This window comes from Carlito syrichta, unplaced genomic scaffold (assembly GCF_000164805.1).
Source record: "Carlito syrichta isolate Samal-C Ts95f unplaced genomic scaffold, Tarsius_syrichta-2.0.1 Scaffold91562, whole genome shotgun sequence".
NCBI classification, from domain to species: domain Eukaryota; kingdom Metazoa; phylum Chordata; class Mammalia; order Primates; family Tarsiidae; genus Carlito; species Carlito syrichta.
In genome coordinates this window covers 472,620-491,171 of record NW_007035658.1, presented here as the reverse complement: position 1 = coordinate 491,171, position 18,552 = coordinate 472,620, and the positions used below count along the sequence as shown (strand labels likewise).

At 37.1% G+C, this 18,552-nt stretch overlaps 1 protein-coding gene across 1 annotated transcript in view; it reads left to right on the top strand.

Annotated features, from left to right (window-relative positions):
* The window catches only part of GANC (glucosidase alpha, neutral C), a 70,012-nt gene that overhangs the window by 2,094 nt on the left and 49,366 nt on the right, over positions 1-18,552 (top strand). The window contains exons 3-6 of the mRNA XM_008059430.2: positions 1,784-1,846; positions 2,749-2,857; positions 10,563-10,690; positions 13,920-14,102. Of these exons, the coding sequence (XP_008057621.1) occupies positions 1,784-1,846; positions 2,749-2,857; positions 10,563-10,690; positions 13,920-14,102 (483 nt within the window). The remainder of the gene's footprint in view (positions 1-1,783; positions 1,847-2,748; positions 2,858-10,562; positions 10,691-13,919; positions 14,103-18,552) is intronic.

Here is an 18,552-nt window from a genome sequence, read left to right as displayed (position 1 = left end):
GGAGCCCAGCAGGTCGAGGTTGCAGTGGCCGGCAGCGGCCACTGCACTCCCAGTCTGGACAACAGAGTGAGACTCCAACTCAAAAAAAAGAAAAGTTGGAGAGAGGAGACTGCATGTTTCTCTAATCTTTGTACCCTTGATTATAAGAAACGGTGGCACAGACTGATTTTAATGAAGGATAAACAGTTTTGTTTTTGTTTTTTTTTTTGCTTTAAACAATTTTTTAGTATGGCCCAGTATATCTGTCTGAGCTTGTTTTTGTAATATTTTGAAATGTGTGTTCAATCACTGTTTACTACATTATCATGGACCTGCTCTACAGATGTATTCAGCCACACCTGTGCGTAAAAACCAATGTGATTTTTTTCTCCTTATAGCCTACAGTTTTCATCAAATGGAGGCTAGGTTAAATGCATATACTCATGTAGCAATATACATGCATCTTGTTAATGTTTTATTCCAGAAACAGCTCTTCTGGAAACTTGGTTTGGAAAAACACTGGCCTCTAAGCTGGACGTGGTAGCTCCTGCCTGTAATCCTAGCATTTTGGGAGGCAGAGGTGAGAGGACTGCCTGAGTCCAAGCATTCAAAACCAGCCTGGGCAACTTGGCAAGGCCTCATTTCTGCAATAAATTTTTTAAAAAATTAGCCAGGCGTGGTGGCGCATACCTGTGGTTTCAGCTACTTGGAAGGCTGAGGCATAAGAATCACTTGAGCCCTGCAGGTCAAGGCTGCAGTGGCTGTGAGCATGCCACTGCACTCCAGCCTAGGCAACAGAGTGAGACTTCTACTCAAAAAAAAAAAAAAAAATTGGCCTCTAGATTGTCAACCTCATATTAAAAAGCAAGAGATTTTACTCCCACATCTGTTTCTATTCTTATTCTAGCATTTTGCATCTCTGTTATAGCATTTGTCAACTTGTATTGTGATTGCTGGTTTAAGCTCTTGCAGAAAGGTTCAACAGTCCATATCTTCCTCAGAGCCTAGCACTGCATAAAAATATTCTGAAAATAGTTTGTTGAATAAATAGGTGAGTGGGTTTTGATTGGTTATTCATGTGATTGCTTGGTTTTGGTTTTGGCTTGTTTGTTTTGGGTGCTATTTCTTTTGTTTTTGCCACTTCAGATTTATTTCACTGTTGCAGCCATAGCTTTCAGTCATTATTTTAAAAAGAACCTGTCCTCGGCCAGGCTCAGTGGCTCACCCTGTAATCCCAGCACTTTGGAAGGCCGAGGCTAGTGGATTGCCTGAGCCCATGGGTTCAAGACCAGCCCGGGCAACTTGACGAGACCTCATCTCTACAATTAAAAAATATATATATGTTAGTTGGGCGTGGTAGCGCATGCCTGCAGTTCTGGCTACTTGGAAGGTTGAAGTGGAAGGATCGCCAGATCCTGGCAGGTTGACACTGGGGTGGCCCCATGAGCACGCCATGGCACTCCAGCCTGGGCAACGGAGTAAGAGTCCAACTCAAAAAAAAAAGAAAAGAAAAAAAAAGAATCTGTCCTCATGAGTGACAGTACTCTTTTTCCACTGCTTTCAGAGTAATTCCAGAACATATTGTTTTGTTGATTTCTTTGGATGACTTACAGAAGGTTCCAGAAGGATATTGTTCTGTAGCACATGTGCTATTGTGCTTTATCATGGCCTTGACACAATTTTGCATTGAAGAATAGACTCCAGAGGTTTATTTTGCATGTTCATACTATAGTTAGAGAAGACACAAAAAGTGGACTCACAAGCCCTGTGTAAAATAAATTTCCTAAAATGTCTTTTTATTTAGTGTTGAAGATGAAGCTGTAGATAAAAATGTTTTCAAAGACTGCAGCAAGATCGCTTTCTACAGGTAAGGAAAGTAAATGTAGTCCCTAGATCAAAACATTTCTAACAGTATTTCAAAATTCTTGCTTATCAGATTTTTTGAGAACTGATAGACTCTCTAAGAAAAGGGTCAGTTAGGAAATTTAATGATTAAGGAATTCATCAGACAGGAGACTCTTACCGTTAACTTTATATATTTACTTCTATACTATGTAAATTTTTCATTAAAGAAGTATTTTATTTTAGAAACCAAAATATTTTAAAACTAATTTTTAAATTTTATGTCTTTGAATAGGTAATACATTTTACATGGTTCAAAAATAATATAAAGAGGTATTCATTGAAAAGTATTACTCTCACACCTGTCCCCTTCCACCCCATTCTTCATCTTGTCCCTTTAAGTAACTGGATTTGTTAATTTCTTATTTATCCTTCCAGTATTTCTTTCTGTAAATACAAATATTTTTATATTACCCCTTTTTTTATCACCTGCTTTCCTTACCAAGCAGTTTTTATACTCTTGTATACCTCTTTTTTTCCTGCTTTATAGTTTATTCTGAAGAGCAATGAATATAAGATGTCCCCTCTTTTTACAGCTGTATAGTATTCTATTGGATAGATGTACTATAATTTATTCAGTTTGTTTCCTATTGCTAGACCCTTGGGTTATTTTTAATTTTTTGCTAAAATAGCACTACCACAATGAAGAGCTATACATATGTCATTTCTTACACATACAGGCATGGTGGCGCATACCTGTGGTGTAAGAAATGTACTCTATAAGAGTACTCTATAAGAGTACTAATATTATCAGTGCCAAATTCACTTAATATAGTGAATTTTAATGGCTTCCACATGATAATATAGTCTATTGAATACTGACAGTCACAAATAGTTCTTAAGCATGTGTATACTCCATATCTGTAGGCGTCAGAAACAGCAGCTCTTCAAGAAGTCCACTTATCGGGCACTACTAGACACAGTCACAACAGGTGAAAAGAGCACCAACTTCCAAATCATCAATGAAGCAACTAAGGTAAAGTAGAAGTATTTTCTACAGAGAATAATTTGTTTCTGCATTTATTTGGGTTGAATGAAGTAAATTTCCACAAAAGCTCATTAAAGCTATGTGTGCCTCAAAAATAAACTTCGTTAGAGAAAGAATGTTATCTTTTTCATATCTATATTAATACTTTAATAGTAATATGAATATCAAAATATAGATTGCCTGTGTATCAGATGTTTTCTTAGATGTTTTACAAATGTTATTTTCTTTTAGTTAGCGTTCATAATACACCTAAGAGGTACATTGTAGTATGCACAACTCTCAGATAAGGAAAATGAAGTCTAGAAAATCACTTGCCCAAAGTCACACAGTTAGTAACCAGAATTTTCTCCTGCATCTGTCAGACACTCATGTGCTTTCTAACACTGTTACACAATGTACAGTTGCAAATGCAGCCTGAGCAAGGTACAAATTCTATGAGTATCCAAACTTCAAAATGCTGATGGACCAGGAGGACAGGGGTAGGCAAAGGGACTATGCAGTCGAAAACCTAAGACGCAAGTGTTTCATCACTTGAGTTGCTTCACTAGCAGGTTACTGTAGTTATTACCTACTGAAAGGATTAGGGAAGTATATCTTCAGTGCTTTATCTCATCTGTCAAGTCGTCATGCTACTTCAGGTGGGCCAGTCATGGGCTGGGCTGTGAAGCATGGCTGTGCACAACTATCTGACTTGATACTCTCAACCTGACCCTCACTCCCAGATCCTTCCCCATACTCTGAGGTATTCTAAGTTTCTAAGACCTCTCAGACCAATCCGACTTAACTTGTAATTCATGTAACTGAATGACATAGTTAAGGCCATGCAGTCTGGATCCTCTAACTGCTTGAATAATAACTCTGCCAACACTAACAAATCCCAGTCTGGGTAGCTGACTTTTACTTTGAAGCTGTGAGAGATCTCCTTGTGACTGTCATAGCCCTTGCACTGTAGTGCTGTACTGAGGGAACCCATCAGAGAATATGGAACAAAAACTGTCCCACAATGTCAGTGGGTGCTCTATCATATTTATAAGTCTTCTAATTCAGAAAAGTGTCCACAGAAGGAGCAATTGTACAGTAAGGAAAGCTACCTTCATTGTGAAGTTTTAGAGATTTTTTTTTCCATGTGGAATCCTCTACTATAACTTTCTTGCCCAACTTCAAAATGTGAGCTAGAATCATATCAACAGTTCTATGTCCTCATCCCCTGTCCTCAACTCCTAAGACATAGTTATTGTAGCAGTATACTTAGTTCATCTCTCTTAGCTGCACAGTTGGTACAGTTAGCCTTTCTCCAAGACCTAGTGCTGATTCTTATACCACCCATTTTTCTGGAAGAATTTGCCCCCTTGCTTATTATCTTGTTACCTTTGAGTTCTCAGCTTATGGTACCCCCAAAGCCATAGGTCTATTGCTGATCCAGGTATCTCCTGCTATATATCCTTTTGCAGCCTAGTTTGATAGCTATTCTCAGGGAGAAATACGGAAGCCCTAATTTCCTTCCCGGAGAGCCACCCTCTATTTGCATGTCTTCTAATAGCCTGACACTCAGCCAAACCCCTTTCTTCAGGGTCAGCAGAAGCAATAGGCTCCAGGAAATGCAACAAGTTCATCAGTGGCCTTCCAGGAGTCTTTAGGCCTGCTACCAGACGTCAGGAACCTTCCTGTCTCATTTTTCCTTCTGTCTTCTCATTTTCCTTTCTGATTCTGTTGTGCCTAACCTGAAAAGTCATAGTTGTCCATGGTCAGAGTAAGAATTCCTACCTGTCCTTGAGGAGACATAGTATATCGAGTACCTGGTCATGAAGACACATGCTAAGGCGAAGGAAATGAGACAAAGTTGCCCTGAATATCAGTGGTGGGCCAAAATGAAAATTCTCAGCACAGCTTGATACCAGTTAGTGGTGGACACCCACACGTGCCCTTTTACATTACTGTGCATCAGTTTCTTTTTTTGGGTCCTGAAAATGTGAGGGACAATACTATTCAGGTCAGGTACCGGGACCAGAGACCAGGAGATGAAGATGCCTTCAAAGGAAAAGAAACCTCAGTTCAGAAGGAGCCACAGGATCTCACTATCAGACAGCACCTGGATCAGTTTCCCAATAAGCAAGGACAAATTACCTGGATGTCAGCAGCATAGCTCCCAAGACTGAGAACTTTGAGGACCCCTTGGAACAGACTCCATGTACAGGTATTGGAAATATTGGAACTACAGAGAGAATCTGCATGCTCTGATCTCAGGCAAATGTATGTAAATGTATGTTTTGGCAGGCCATCTTGAAATTCTGCTCTGGACTCCATTTTGATGTCCTCCTTGTCATGTGGCGTTCACATGACCAACAGAGACTTAAGGTTTCATGCCCTCTGTCAGTCTGATAGGGACAAAAACAATCCAGACCATAATCTCTAAAGTTGTCTGCATCTTGTATCCAGCTCATTGCATTGTCAAAGAGCCTCCACTAAAAGTTGTTTCTGGGGTGAGATGGGTGTTTCAAGGGGATTGTTCATTAGGATATGGTACCAATATAGTCTGGAGATTTAAAATAAGCTGCGTATATCCACTTATTCAGAATGACAGCTTTTTATTTTAGGTTCAGAGAGACAGAGCCCAAAGTCTAAGGGGATCATATTCCACTCACAGCTGCAGTTCTCAAATTGCACTGATGAGGCAGATTCTGACAAATTCAACACTCTTCTTGCCTGCCTGCCCACCCCCACAGCTTTAAAACCCTTAAAGCAGTAACTTTGGAGTTGTCAAGATGTATTGATTTTTGAAAGAAAGTGCTCAACCCTCTGCTCTTTTCTTCACTCACCCCCATGACCTCATCTAAACCGAATTACCTCCCAAGGGCCCCATCACCAAATGCCATTACATTGTGGGTTGGGGCTTCGTGCAGATTTTAGGGAGACACAATTCAGTCCATAGCAAACATGATGTTTCTAGGGCATAGTCATGTTACAAAATAAGCTGAAGTGTTGACCTGTGTGTTGTCACAAGGTCAGAACATCCAGGCTTTGGAGAAAAACTGGTTGAAGTTTCAGATATATACATTTTCTCCCATAGCATCCCAGTATAGTATCATACTTATTCCTGATGACAGAATAATCAGGTAGATATTTGGTCAGGAAACTTTCAGAAGAAAATCTAAAAAGAAAATGATCAGGAAAGTGTTGACTTCTTTTTTGGAACTCTTTTTATTTTTTTATTTTTAACTATTATCACATTTTTGGTGAAAATTTGACTTAGATTGAGAAACAGAAGATTTAGTTTTTTGACCTCTGCACAGGGAAATGTATGCTGTCAGAATTCTAAGTCTAACTAAAAAGTAGTGCTAACAAGGCTATCTAGAGCAGACCTTTGTCTTCAAACTACTTTATCTTGTTCATTTGGATGCTTTCTCATATGGATGACCATTTGACAACATATTTATTTTCTTTTGCAGCCTGTTTGCAAGGTTTCACAAGAGACAAAACTTCCAGCAAGTGTTCTCCAAGGATGCAGGGATATCTCTGAGCACCTCGATGAAGTTACTTCTTGCTTCATCATCTAAACTTGATAAAAATGAAACTTTGTCCAACCAACCACATCCTCAGCAGATGAGCCACAACTGCCACTTGTTAGCCAGTACTGTTTCTGCAGAAATGTCCATGAACAGGCAGATACTTTGGGAACTGGCCGAACCGTCAGAAGCATACCTGGACAGGCTAACTGTCCTTGGGGAACGGGCCAATGCCCAGCGTGAGATTGCCAGTGTTCTTCGTAAAGAATGACTGCTCACAATAAACCAGCTGGCTGCAACTGTGGAAGGGGCAATTATTACCCTACAGCAATTTAATGAACTCTTAGACCATTCTCTGGATCCTGGGAGGTCTTGATCAACAGCTGGCAGGGTGGTTGCTCACTCTTAAAGGCCTTTTAAGTTGCTTATATCATAGTGGAAAGACCTGGTGCCAGAGGAAAAACAAGATCGACCCATCAAAGATGAGTTGATAGAGTCATAATTTTCTTTTTTTTAAACACCTACAGCTATTTAAGTATGTATTTTAGGGCTGTTCTACTAATTCTATTACAGTCTCTACTAGTTGTTATTTCCAGTTCTGGGTAAATAAAACATTTTTGTTTTCATGTAATTGTGATCAACCTGCTGCTTGAAAACATAGACGAAGCTATTTCTACCACCATGATTTTTACAAAGTGTCTGATATTTTTGCCTATATGACCATAAAAATCTAGACTTGTGGATAACAAATGTCCAGGTTTTAATTGTTTTACTGAGTATGGGAGAAATAAGATAGGAAAAAGAAATTAATACTCTTTTTCCCAGACTGTGAGACGTGGGCTTCTGAGTAAAGTTATATGAAAGACCAAGTAGAGTCTTGTAGTACTAGAAAGAACCTTCAAAATACATTTCTGAGGATATAGCTTAGCTTCTCTGCGTAAATGAACATTTACTCATCTTAAATTTTTTTTTAAGAGACAGGACCTCACTGTGTTGCCCAGTCTATGGTATAGTGGTTATTCCCAGGTGTGATCATAGCCCACTACAGCCTCAAACTCCTGGGCTGAAGCAGCCCTCTTGCCTCAGTCCCCGAGAGTACAGGTGCACCCCACTGTGCCCAGCACATCTTAAATATTTTTAAGAGAGCAAAACACATGCTCTTTCACTTTATTTTAAATGTCCGTTTTAAATTATTAGATGTTTGTTCACTTATTTTACATAAATTGATGTGACTGCAATTTAAGTGTAACTACTTATATTAACTGAGGATTAATACTAAATTCTCAGTTTAAGCCCAACTTCTGTAACTCATTTTCTTATTGTATTTTTTCGCTGTCATTTCCAGTCATCAGTAATAGGAGGAAGAGATTGGTGGTTTATTTGTATATTTTTTGTTTATAAATATCCAAAGAGGTCCCTAGCAAATAACAGAATATCTTGCAATTCTTAATGTTTTAGATAGAAGAAAATAACATTCAAATTCTTCAGACTCTTTGAAAGAGCAAAGTTTTGGTGGAAGGATTGGGCAAGAGCTGGCAGTTAAGCCCGAGGAAAGTGGCTTTTAAACTGTCACCCACAGAGCCCTGAGGTTTCTAGGGAGAAGCTTCAGGGCTCAACGCAAGGAAGGGGAGGGCTCCTAGGTGAAACCACTGAGCCACTGTCCACTGTCTTCAACCCAAGTGCCTTCACTTATTGGACTTTTGGGGAGAGTTAGCTGATATTTAAAATAATAATAATAAGCTGATTGAAAAAAAAAAACCATGAGCCAGATCATAGGAGCAAATACATTCGTCTAAGAGAAGAATGTGCTTAGTCTATGAAGCTATGTTGGTGATAATAAGAGATAAGAATGATTCTGAATGTTGGCCTTGAAATGGCCCACCCAACTGGAAAAACTCTGCTTACTAAATTAAGCTAAAATTCAAACACAATGGAGCTTTAACTCTGATTTATACATAAGGCCATTATGGTAAAAGCAGATTATTACTACCTCTTCTTATATAATTAAATTATATATAATTATATATAATTTATATAATTAAATTATATATAATTATATATAATTTATATAATTAAAATTTTTTCCTGAACCGCATCTTTCAAGAACAGAACATACAGACCAGTATTTTTTTTTAAGTTTTTTTAAAAGAGAAAACTATTTTACTAAAGATGGCAAGACCTCTTAGTGAATAACTAGATGCAATTTGTTAATCATATGTAGGCAGACAGCTTATATGTCCTCTGCTTGGCATCTTCTTACTCATGTTTGCCTACCCGAAGTCCTACTGATCCCTGAAGACCCTGCGGAGTCCCTCCTCTTCTAGAGAGACATCTCAGAACCCCTCACCTATAACCCTCATTTATATTCCCTTTCCTGATCTCCCACAGCACTGTTTTTGTCCTATCTTAGCACTTATCAGTAGAATACTTTATGTTCATCTTGTATCTCCTTCATTTCCTCTAAATTGTGATCTCAAGAGTTTAGTTGTCACAGTATTAGAGGCCAACTAAATGTTCATTGAATTAAATTTGAGAGAGCAATGGAAATGTATGTCTAACTAGGGAGAGAATACAGTAAGTACCCCAAATATGAAGGAGTTTTGTTTCAGAAGTATGTTTTTAAGTCCAATTTGTTGCAAGTTCAACAAAATTAGCCTAGGTACTCAACTAACACAATCGGCTATATAGTACTGTATGTATTTAACAGGCTATACTGCCACCTAATGGAGAGAAATAATACATTAAAAATATAGTTCACATCTTTGAAAGTTTGCAACTTGAAGGTTCGTATGTAGGGGACTTACCAGGATTTCAACTTTATTTGTACTTGTGTATATTTTCAAATGTTAAAATTCTGATGGTACACTTGAAGTAATTAAAATATACAAAAGAATATTAAACATGTAAGCAGTAATTACAGTATAATCACTACTATCTCATAACCCTGTACTGAGTATCTATAAAAACATCCAAAGCCACTATTTACCTGGTCATTTCAGTATCATGGCACTGTTTAACTGTACTGAATGCTTTCCTATAACCTCTAGAGGCAAAGTCCCAGTAACATTATTTTTTTGGTACTGGCTTGATAGTCTTCATACTTCCTCTCTCTCTTACCTACACCATTTTGTACCTATTCTATGCTATGTCACACAGTCTACCCAGCTTAGCCTTTATTTTACATGCACAATAGTAACAATACAGGAATCCAGTTGTAATAAAATTTATCACCACACTTCATGAAGAATTTGCAATAGACCAATGTGGCATGGCACACCAGTTAAAAATCACTGTCTTAAAATATTTTTCTGATCTAGATGCCTCATTTTATAGCCTGAATCCAGCCATTTTTATTCGCCTAGCATTTGTTGCTGTTTTGTGTTTTATTTCTTAAACTCTACATTACTTTCATAGTCTGATGTTGTTTCCATGTCCCACTGCAGGCAGAATTTTACCTAAACTCCTAGACTCTTGAAACAGTTGCTCAGGCCTTATTCCCAGCTGTAGAAAAATCAATTCCAGCCTGATTTTAGTGTAGCAAGTCTCATTTCATTCACCACTAGATAACTCCAATGATCATCATTTTACTGTCTTTTTTTCCCTCCGGTAGCCTGCTACCACTTATCTTTCATTTGGCTGGAATCTAGTAACTCTGATTTTAACACCCAAACTCTTATTCTTAACGTATCATAGATACAGTGGCCATATATCCCAGTTTTCCAAGGCCAGTTTCAGTTTATGCCTGTCTTCCAATGTAATTATTATTAGAGACTCTTTTCATTCTAAAGATCCTGGTTTGGGCCAGGCGCAGTGGTTCACACCTGTAGTTCCAGCACTTTGGGAGGCCTAGGTGAGAGGATTGCTTGAGCCCAAGTGTTCAAGACCAGCCTAGGCAACATAGTGAACCTTGTCTCTACATAAAAATTAAAATTAAAAAAGATCCTGGTTTGGACAATTATATGTTTATATAGTCGATAAACACATAGAAGCTATTTCTTATTGCTACCACAGGCAAAATCAAGCAAGTACCTATGTAGATAGACTGGGGAACTTTTTACTATTGCCATTATTCTCCAATTTACTTGGCCTATCAAAATTTAAACAAATATTTTTCTAATTATTTTAATTTGTGTAAAATTAACTATCACTAGGGTAACCTGTTGAAGCTAATTTAATGTATCTGTTTCCAGATTTCTCTTCTCGCTGAAGTTTATGGTATAGAGGGAAACATTTTCAGGCTTAAAATTAATGAAGAGACTCCCTTAAAACCCAGGTATGAAGTTCCTGATGTCCTCACAAGCAAGCCAAGCACTGTAAGGTAAGCCAAGGAGGGAGATATCTTGGATATACCCTCAGTATGTTATTTTATCACACATTGAGTAGTAGTTTGGTTTTTTTGTTTTTTGATTTTTTTTTTGGTCTCTGTCACCCAGGCAGGAGGACAGTGGCACAATCACGGCTTACCACAGCCTCGACTTTCTGGACTCAGGTGATCCTTCCACCTCAGCCTCCTGAGTAACTGGGACTACAGGCATGTGACACCATGCCTAACTAATTTTTTTATTTTGGTGGAGATGAGATCTTGTTATGTTGCCTAGGCTGGTCTTGAACTGCTAGGCTCAAACAATCCTCTTGCCTCAGTCTACCAAAGTGCTGGGATTACAGTCATGAGCCACCACACCTGGCCAGTGGTAGGTTTTGTACCTCCTATTTTGTTTTTTCAAAGCTATAATAATTTGCTGAGTTACTATTTAGTTATTTGAGGATAAGTTTATCTATTTTCTTTGTTATCCATTCTGTTTTTGTCTTCATCCATCTTTTGACTCATTAGCAATTATTCACAGAGAGAAACAGAACTTTGAATCCTACTCTTCTTCTCAGACATTAGAAGCAAGTAGAAGAAAAGCTACTTAATTCACTCACTCAGATTAGCAGCAAGACTTCAGAGATCTAATATACTAGCTAGATTCTAACCAAACTCCCATGCTTACAGAAATTTATACAGTTGGATTGACTCACCTTTAATTAATGTTATTCTCAGAAGTCTAACATGTCATTTTATTTAGAGTCAAGATAAATTAATAATCAGTGTCTAGCTGGAAAAAATAGTCTTTGGAGACTAAAGCATTTTTCAAGTACCAGCAAAACCTTCATTGGTTCTCATGACTTTCCGGTGATATTTCACTCAGTTTTGCCTGTTGATTTCTGTTATTTGTTCATATTATTTTACTAAAAGAATATACGTTTGTACCAGTTGCTTTACTTTTCACTGTATCATTACCATGGTTTTATATTGATCATTTTTTTCTGTGAAAATGTAATAAAAGGTCAATAGATTATAATGGCAAAAACTAGGAAATGTGCATGGAAGTGGTTTCTGGTGAATTCCTAGACCAGAAGGAAGGAATTTAATTTTAGATCAAGCTAAATTTATTGACACAGGTGTATGTTCCAGAGAATCTAGATTTGTTATGCTAGCTTGGGAAGTTGAGAGTGGTTCTAATTATTTGCTTTGTCAGTTGACTATAATCTGAACTCAGCTATGGATTCTGCTGAATGAAGCCAAGATACCAGAAATTCCTTGGCTCGGTATAGAGGAAGCAATCCATAGATTTAGGGAGATAAAGATATTGAAGTTGATTTGTCTTATGTAACCGATTATCCAGCCCCTAACTCTGTTCTCCAAGAGGATCCAAAAGATACCCCCTTCATTGAGAAATATGTTGGTGAGGGAACACTTGGAGAGCATTGTATTGAATGTCTTCTTTTCGTAGGCTGTAAAAAATGGTGGGAAATGATGCCATTAAAATGGGTTTTCTGATTTCAGTGGAAATAAGACTCCAGCAGCAGAGACAAAGTAGTAGCATTTAGTTGTCAGAGACAAGGTGAGCATAATTCTATTACATGCAGTAGGGCCCATGTAGTACTCAAAGTGGTTTAACCTGAAGGAAGTGAACAATTTATTGTGGGGTCCACTAGATGAAGTAGCTGGACTGAAGTCCTACTTGATGGGATAATAATTTTTGAAAAGTTCATCACTCTAAATTGATGAACAGTGAGACACAGCCTGTCAGTCAACTCCAAACAATGTTTACATCTCAAGCATCTTGCTTGAAGGGGAGGCCTAGAATCCATACAGAAGGACTGAAAAGACATAAGAAGAATACAAAGTAGGCCAGATGCAGTGATCATGTCTATAATCCCAGTGCTTTGGGATTATAGCACTGGGATTATAGGCATCATTTGAGGCCAGGAGTTTGAGACCAGCCTGGGCAACATAGTGAGACTCCATTTCCACATTTTTTTTTTAATTTGACCGGGCACAGTAGTTTATGCCTGTAATCCCAGCACTTTGGGAGACCAAGGCAGGAGGATTGCTTGAGCTCAGGAGTTCAAGACTAGCCTGGGAAACATAGTGAGACCTCTTCTCTACAAAATAAAAAATAAAAAAATTAGCCAGACATGGTGGTACATGTCTGTAGTCCCAGCTACTTGGGGGGATGGGGCAGAAGGATTGCCTGAGCCTGGGAGGTCAAGGCTGCAGTGAACCATGAGTGTGCCACTGTACTCCAACCTGGGTGACAGAGTGAGACCCTGACTCAAAAGAAAAATAAAAAAATAAATTAGCCGAGTATGGTAGTGCGTGCCTGTAATCCCAGCTACTTGGGAGACTGAGACAGGAGGATGACTTTAGCCCAGAAGTCTGAGGCTGCAGTAAGCTATGATCATGCCACTGCACTCCAGCATATGGGACAGAGCCAGATCCTATCTGGAAAAAAAAAAAATGAACTATCCTCTTTAGGATTTCCCTAAAGAGTCCTGTGACTAATTAGCAGAGTGAATATGCACTAGATAAAGGAAAACACCTAGACCTTTGAGGGGTTTTAAGTGTTGACTCTGAGCTTACGTAATTCCAGAGGATCCAAAACATCCTAACAGTATACCTGTCAAATTAGAGGCTGACTGGAGTCAGGCAATAAATAAATAAGAATTTGACTTGGTTCCATCTTACTGTGGACCCAATCTGTGTTATTTCCTTAGTTTCTGAGTTTATAGTTAAAATGAGAAAGACAAACAATATTTAGATTTATGCACCAAATATTTAGATTCTATGCACTGAAGTGTTACTAGATTTTTCAGACCATAATGTTAGCTATCATTATGAAGATAATGATAACTAACATTTACTGAATGTTTTTTAATGTGTCTGGCACTGTGCCTAGTGTTTTACATGCATGATCTCATTTAATTCTTTCCAAAAATTCAATTTGGTGTAGCTTTTATTATTTCCACTTTACAGATGAGAAAATTGTTACCAAGAAAGATTGGATGACTATGTTATCCAAAGGTATAAAATATGTAGTAGAGTTATGCTAAATACAAGCTCTCTGACACCAAAACCCATGCTGTCATTAATGGTTCTCTACTGTCTTATCTGTGCTAAGTCACATGACTATTGCTTTACCAATTAATTAGTTGGAATTGAAAATCACATAGAGCTATGTACGCCTATAGCAATTTTTTTCTCTTCTTTCTTTGTTTTCTAGACTGATTGCATGTTCAGGCGATACAGGCAGTCTGGTATTGGCAGATGGGAAAGGCGACCTGAAGTGTCATATCACAGCAAACCCATTCAAGGTAGACTTAGTGTCTAAAGAAGAGGTTGTGATGAGCATAAATTCCCTGGGCCAGTTATACTTTGAGCACCTACAGATTCCTCTCAAACAAAGGTATTTTTGCACATTACTTGACATATAAAGGTGTTAAGAAACCCTGATTGTAAATACTAGTTGCCTAAATTGATAACATATCATCATAGACAATTGGTTTGCCTTATTTGCTGTAGTATTGTTCTGAGAAGTTTCATCTTTTCACTTGTGAAGGAGAATATAGGCTTTATGACAAAAATAATTCCCAAATGTTTGCAAATGTTATACTCTTAACATGTCCTATGTGTGACTCATGGCATTATCTACCTTCTGCACCTTTCTAAAAAAAAAGCACTCTGTTAATTTGCCTCATATTAATGTGAACTAGCATGGCTTCATCATATCTCTCTACTTTCTTACAATAAAATGAATTACCCTTGAATAGTTGCCCAGGAATTTTCTGGGACCATCCACCTGATCAAGGCTGTTTTTATGGGGTCACATGAATTGAGAGGTGGTGACAAGGAGGAGATTCTTCTTCCATTTTTACCAATACTGTATATATAATACTTATATAACAAACACTTCTTATTTCTTAAGAAATGTTTGTTATATAAGGAGTCTGTAGTTCTTTCTATTTTTATTATAATAGTGAACATATTACATGGTCTGCAGAAAGCATTCAACATTTATTATTCCAACACAGTGATTTTTTTTCTGGGTTTCAACTTATTTCTGTTTTAAAATTTTAATAATAGTCGGGTACAATGACTCATGCCCGTCATCCCAGCACTTTGGGAGGCAGAAGTGAGACGACTGCATGAGTCCAAGGGTTCAACACCAGCCTGGGCAACTTGGCAAAACCTCATCTCTACAATAAATCAAAATTAGCTGGTGGCACGCACCTGTAGTTCCAGCTACTTGGAAGGCTAAGGTGGAAGGATTACCTGAGCCCAGTAGATTGAGGCTGCAGTGGCCATGAGCATGCCACTGCACTCCAACCTGGGTGACAGAGTGAGTCTCCTACTAAAAAAAAAAAAAAATTAATACTAAAATATTTGATATTCTTATCTCAGAAATGATATATATTCATTTAGGCAAATTAGAAAATATTACAAGGATAAAATTTAAAACGCCAATAATCTCACCACCCACTCTATGTTTTATGAATATTACTCAAGTGCTTTTTAAAATTAAAAAATTTTTTTTTTGTAAATAAAGACAGGATCTCACTATGTTGCCCAGACTGGTCTCGAACTCCTGGGCTCAAGCAATCCTCTTGCCTCAACCTCTAAAAGTGCTGGGATTACAGGTGTGAGCTACCACGCCCAGCCTTCAAGTGCTTTTTATTTTAACTGAAAAATACTAATAATAGTGTAACAAATACCCATGTACTCAGTATCCAGGTTCTTCATATTTAAATTATTTTTTCTTCTTTTAACCCTATTATTTTGTTTTCTTTTACAAATGGTATCTAATTTGATCTTTTTCATTTTTAAAATTTATTTTAAATAGGCACATAGCACAAAGTAGTATATAGTAAAATATCTCCTTCACCCTTTGTCCTTCAGCTACCCAGTTCCCACTGTATCCTTTTAGAGACAATTTATTTCTTTACATTACATATAGTCTTTGTCTTTTCCTTTCCTTACTCAAATGGCACCATCCACAAATTGTTCTGCACATTGCTCTTTTCTTTTAACAATGTGGAGTTCCTAATTTCTTTTCACATAGCTACACAGTTTCGGTTTCATGGTTCCACCATGATTCTTGAGTAGATTCCCTAATGATGGAGTTTAAAGTTGTTTCTAATCTTGTTTTACAACTAATTATTTTATGATAACCTTGAATATATGTCATTTTTGCATATATACAAGTATATCCATAGGATAGAGTCATAAAAGTATAGTTGCTGATCAAGTGGTGTGTGCATTTGTAATTTTGATAGATGTTGCCAAATTGCCTTCCATAGAGGTTTACTAGTTTATGTTTCCACCATTTACACTAATGCATTTATATTTGTGTTAGAAAAATCAGATTATCCAACTGGAAAAAATTTAAGTTACATCCTAACCTCGCAACTTTAACAAAAATAAATTATAATAAATAGAAGTTAAACATAACAAAACCTAAAAATAGAGAAAACATAACAAAAACTGAACAGCCACAAGGAAAAGATTAATGCATTTGATTACTTAAACATGGTTAAATATTATTATAGAGGCGCGCGCGCACACACACCCTAAACAAAATTAAAAGTACTTCCTGGTTTCTTATTTGTTATATAAGGAGCTTGGAAATTACTACTTCATAACAACAGGTAAAAAGCTGAACAAACTGAAAAATCAGTAACGCTTCTTAGATCTGTCAGAGAAGTGAGGTCAGAAAAGTGAGGTCACTGGGGCTGACTACTGCCCCTGAAATTAAAGGAACAAGCAGATACAGAGAATCACAACTTACTAAGGCCGAAACTCATGAACAGAAATCCCTGAGAGAACCAATACCAGGATAGGAAAACCTAAACTTAAACAATGATTTGCAGGAGGTTCACTGTGGACAACTCCGACAGTTAAAAACTTGAGGGGGACCCAGTTACAGAGAGCCTTCAACTTTTGTGAGTTTTACCTTCAGGAGTTCTACTGAGTCATAACCGTGAAAAACAGAGGGGAAAAACCATATACTTCCAACAGAGGACGGGGAAAAGGAATCATTTTTAAAAACACCTGGGCATTCTATTGTTTTTAACAAGGACTACCCTGAGGATAAACTCTTGTACCAGAGCCTAATCAACTGGGGCTTTATTAGAGCCAAGCCAACCTGGGGAGAGGGAGAGAACCTAAGAAGCACTGGTGAAGTTCATAGTCCAGGGACACATGCTCACTATAAGACTAAGACCTAATCATAGGATTGTACAATGCTTCTCCTCCCCCTACATCTTACCAGTACATTACTGAAAGCCTATTTACAACAGTTATTACCTGCTACATTGTCCACCTTTTGACAAAAAATTACAAGGTCTACTAAAAGGCAAAAAACACAGTTTGAGGTGGCTGAGCAAGAACCAGAGTAGGCTATAGAAGGAATGTTGGAATTATCAGACCATGAATTTTTTAAAACGAATGATAATTAATATACTAAGGGCTTTGCCTACTTAAGTAGACAACATGCAAAAACAAATGGATAGTATAACACTAGCTATTCCAAGAAAGTATCAAAAGAAATGCTAGAGATCAAGAACACTGTAAGAGAAATAAAGAACGTCTTTCTTGGGCTCATTAGTAGGCACGACACAGTTGAGAAAAGGATCTTTTTAGTTGAGAATATGACAATAGAAACTTCTAAAACTAAAAAGCAAAGAGAAAAAAGAATGAGAAAAACACAACACAACATCCAAGAATGGTGGAACAGCTACAAAAGGTAGAACATACAAGTAATGGGAATACCAGGAATGGAAGAAAGAAAGAAACCGAAGCAGTATTTGAAGCAATAATGATTGAGAATTTCTCCAAATTAATGTCAGACACCAAACCAAAGATCCAGAAAGTTCAGAAAACATGATACAGGACAAATATAAAAACAGCAACAATAACAACCCCAAAAGTCTATACCTAAGCATATAATAGTCAAACTTCAGAAAATCAAAGATAAGTCTCAAAAGAAACCAGAAGAAAAAAATCTCTTACTCATAGAAGAGCAAAGATAGTAATTATGTGCAAATTCTATTCTGAAATCATGCAAGCAGAGAGTAGAGTGAAATATTTTAAATATTGAGAGAAAAAACTCACCAAGCTGGAGTCTTTACCTTGCAAAATTACCCTTCAAAAGTTGAGGAGAACTAGAGACTTAATGAGACAAAGAAAAGTTGAGCAATGTATTGCTAGTAGACCTACTTTGCACGAAATGTTAGAAGAAATTATTTAGTAAGAAGAAAGATGATGTAGGTCAGAAACTTGGATCCACATAAAGAAAGGAAGAGCATCAGAGAATGAATAAATGAAGTTAAATAAAAACTCTTATTTTTCTTAATCTTAATTAATCTAACAGGTAACAGTTTATTAAAAATTATATCAACAATGTATTTGATTATGTATGCATATATATTTGTGCATAATTATGTGTAAATGAAATGAATAAAAACAATTATACATAGGAGGGAGGAAGTAGGAATATTTTGTTATTATGATATACATGCACTACTCATAAAGCAATATAGTGTTATTTGAAAGTAGACTTGGATTAATTTGAATATATATTTCAAACTTTAGCTCAACCACTAAAAAACATGAAAAGGGCATATAATTTATATGCTAAGAAGAGAAAATTGAGCCATATAAAATGTTCAATTAAAACCACAAAATGCAGAAAAGGTGAAGAAGACAAAAATAGGAAAAAAGAACAAAATCAAGAAATAGAAAATAATAACAGATATGGTAGATATTAATCCAACTATACAGTAATTACTTTAAAAGTCAATGACCTAGCCGGGCTCGGTGGCTCAGCCTGTAATCCCGCGCCTTTGGGAGGCTGAGGT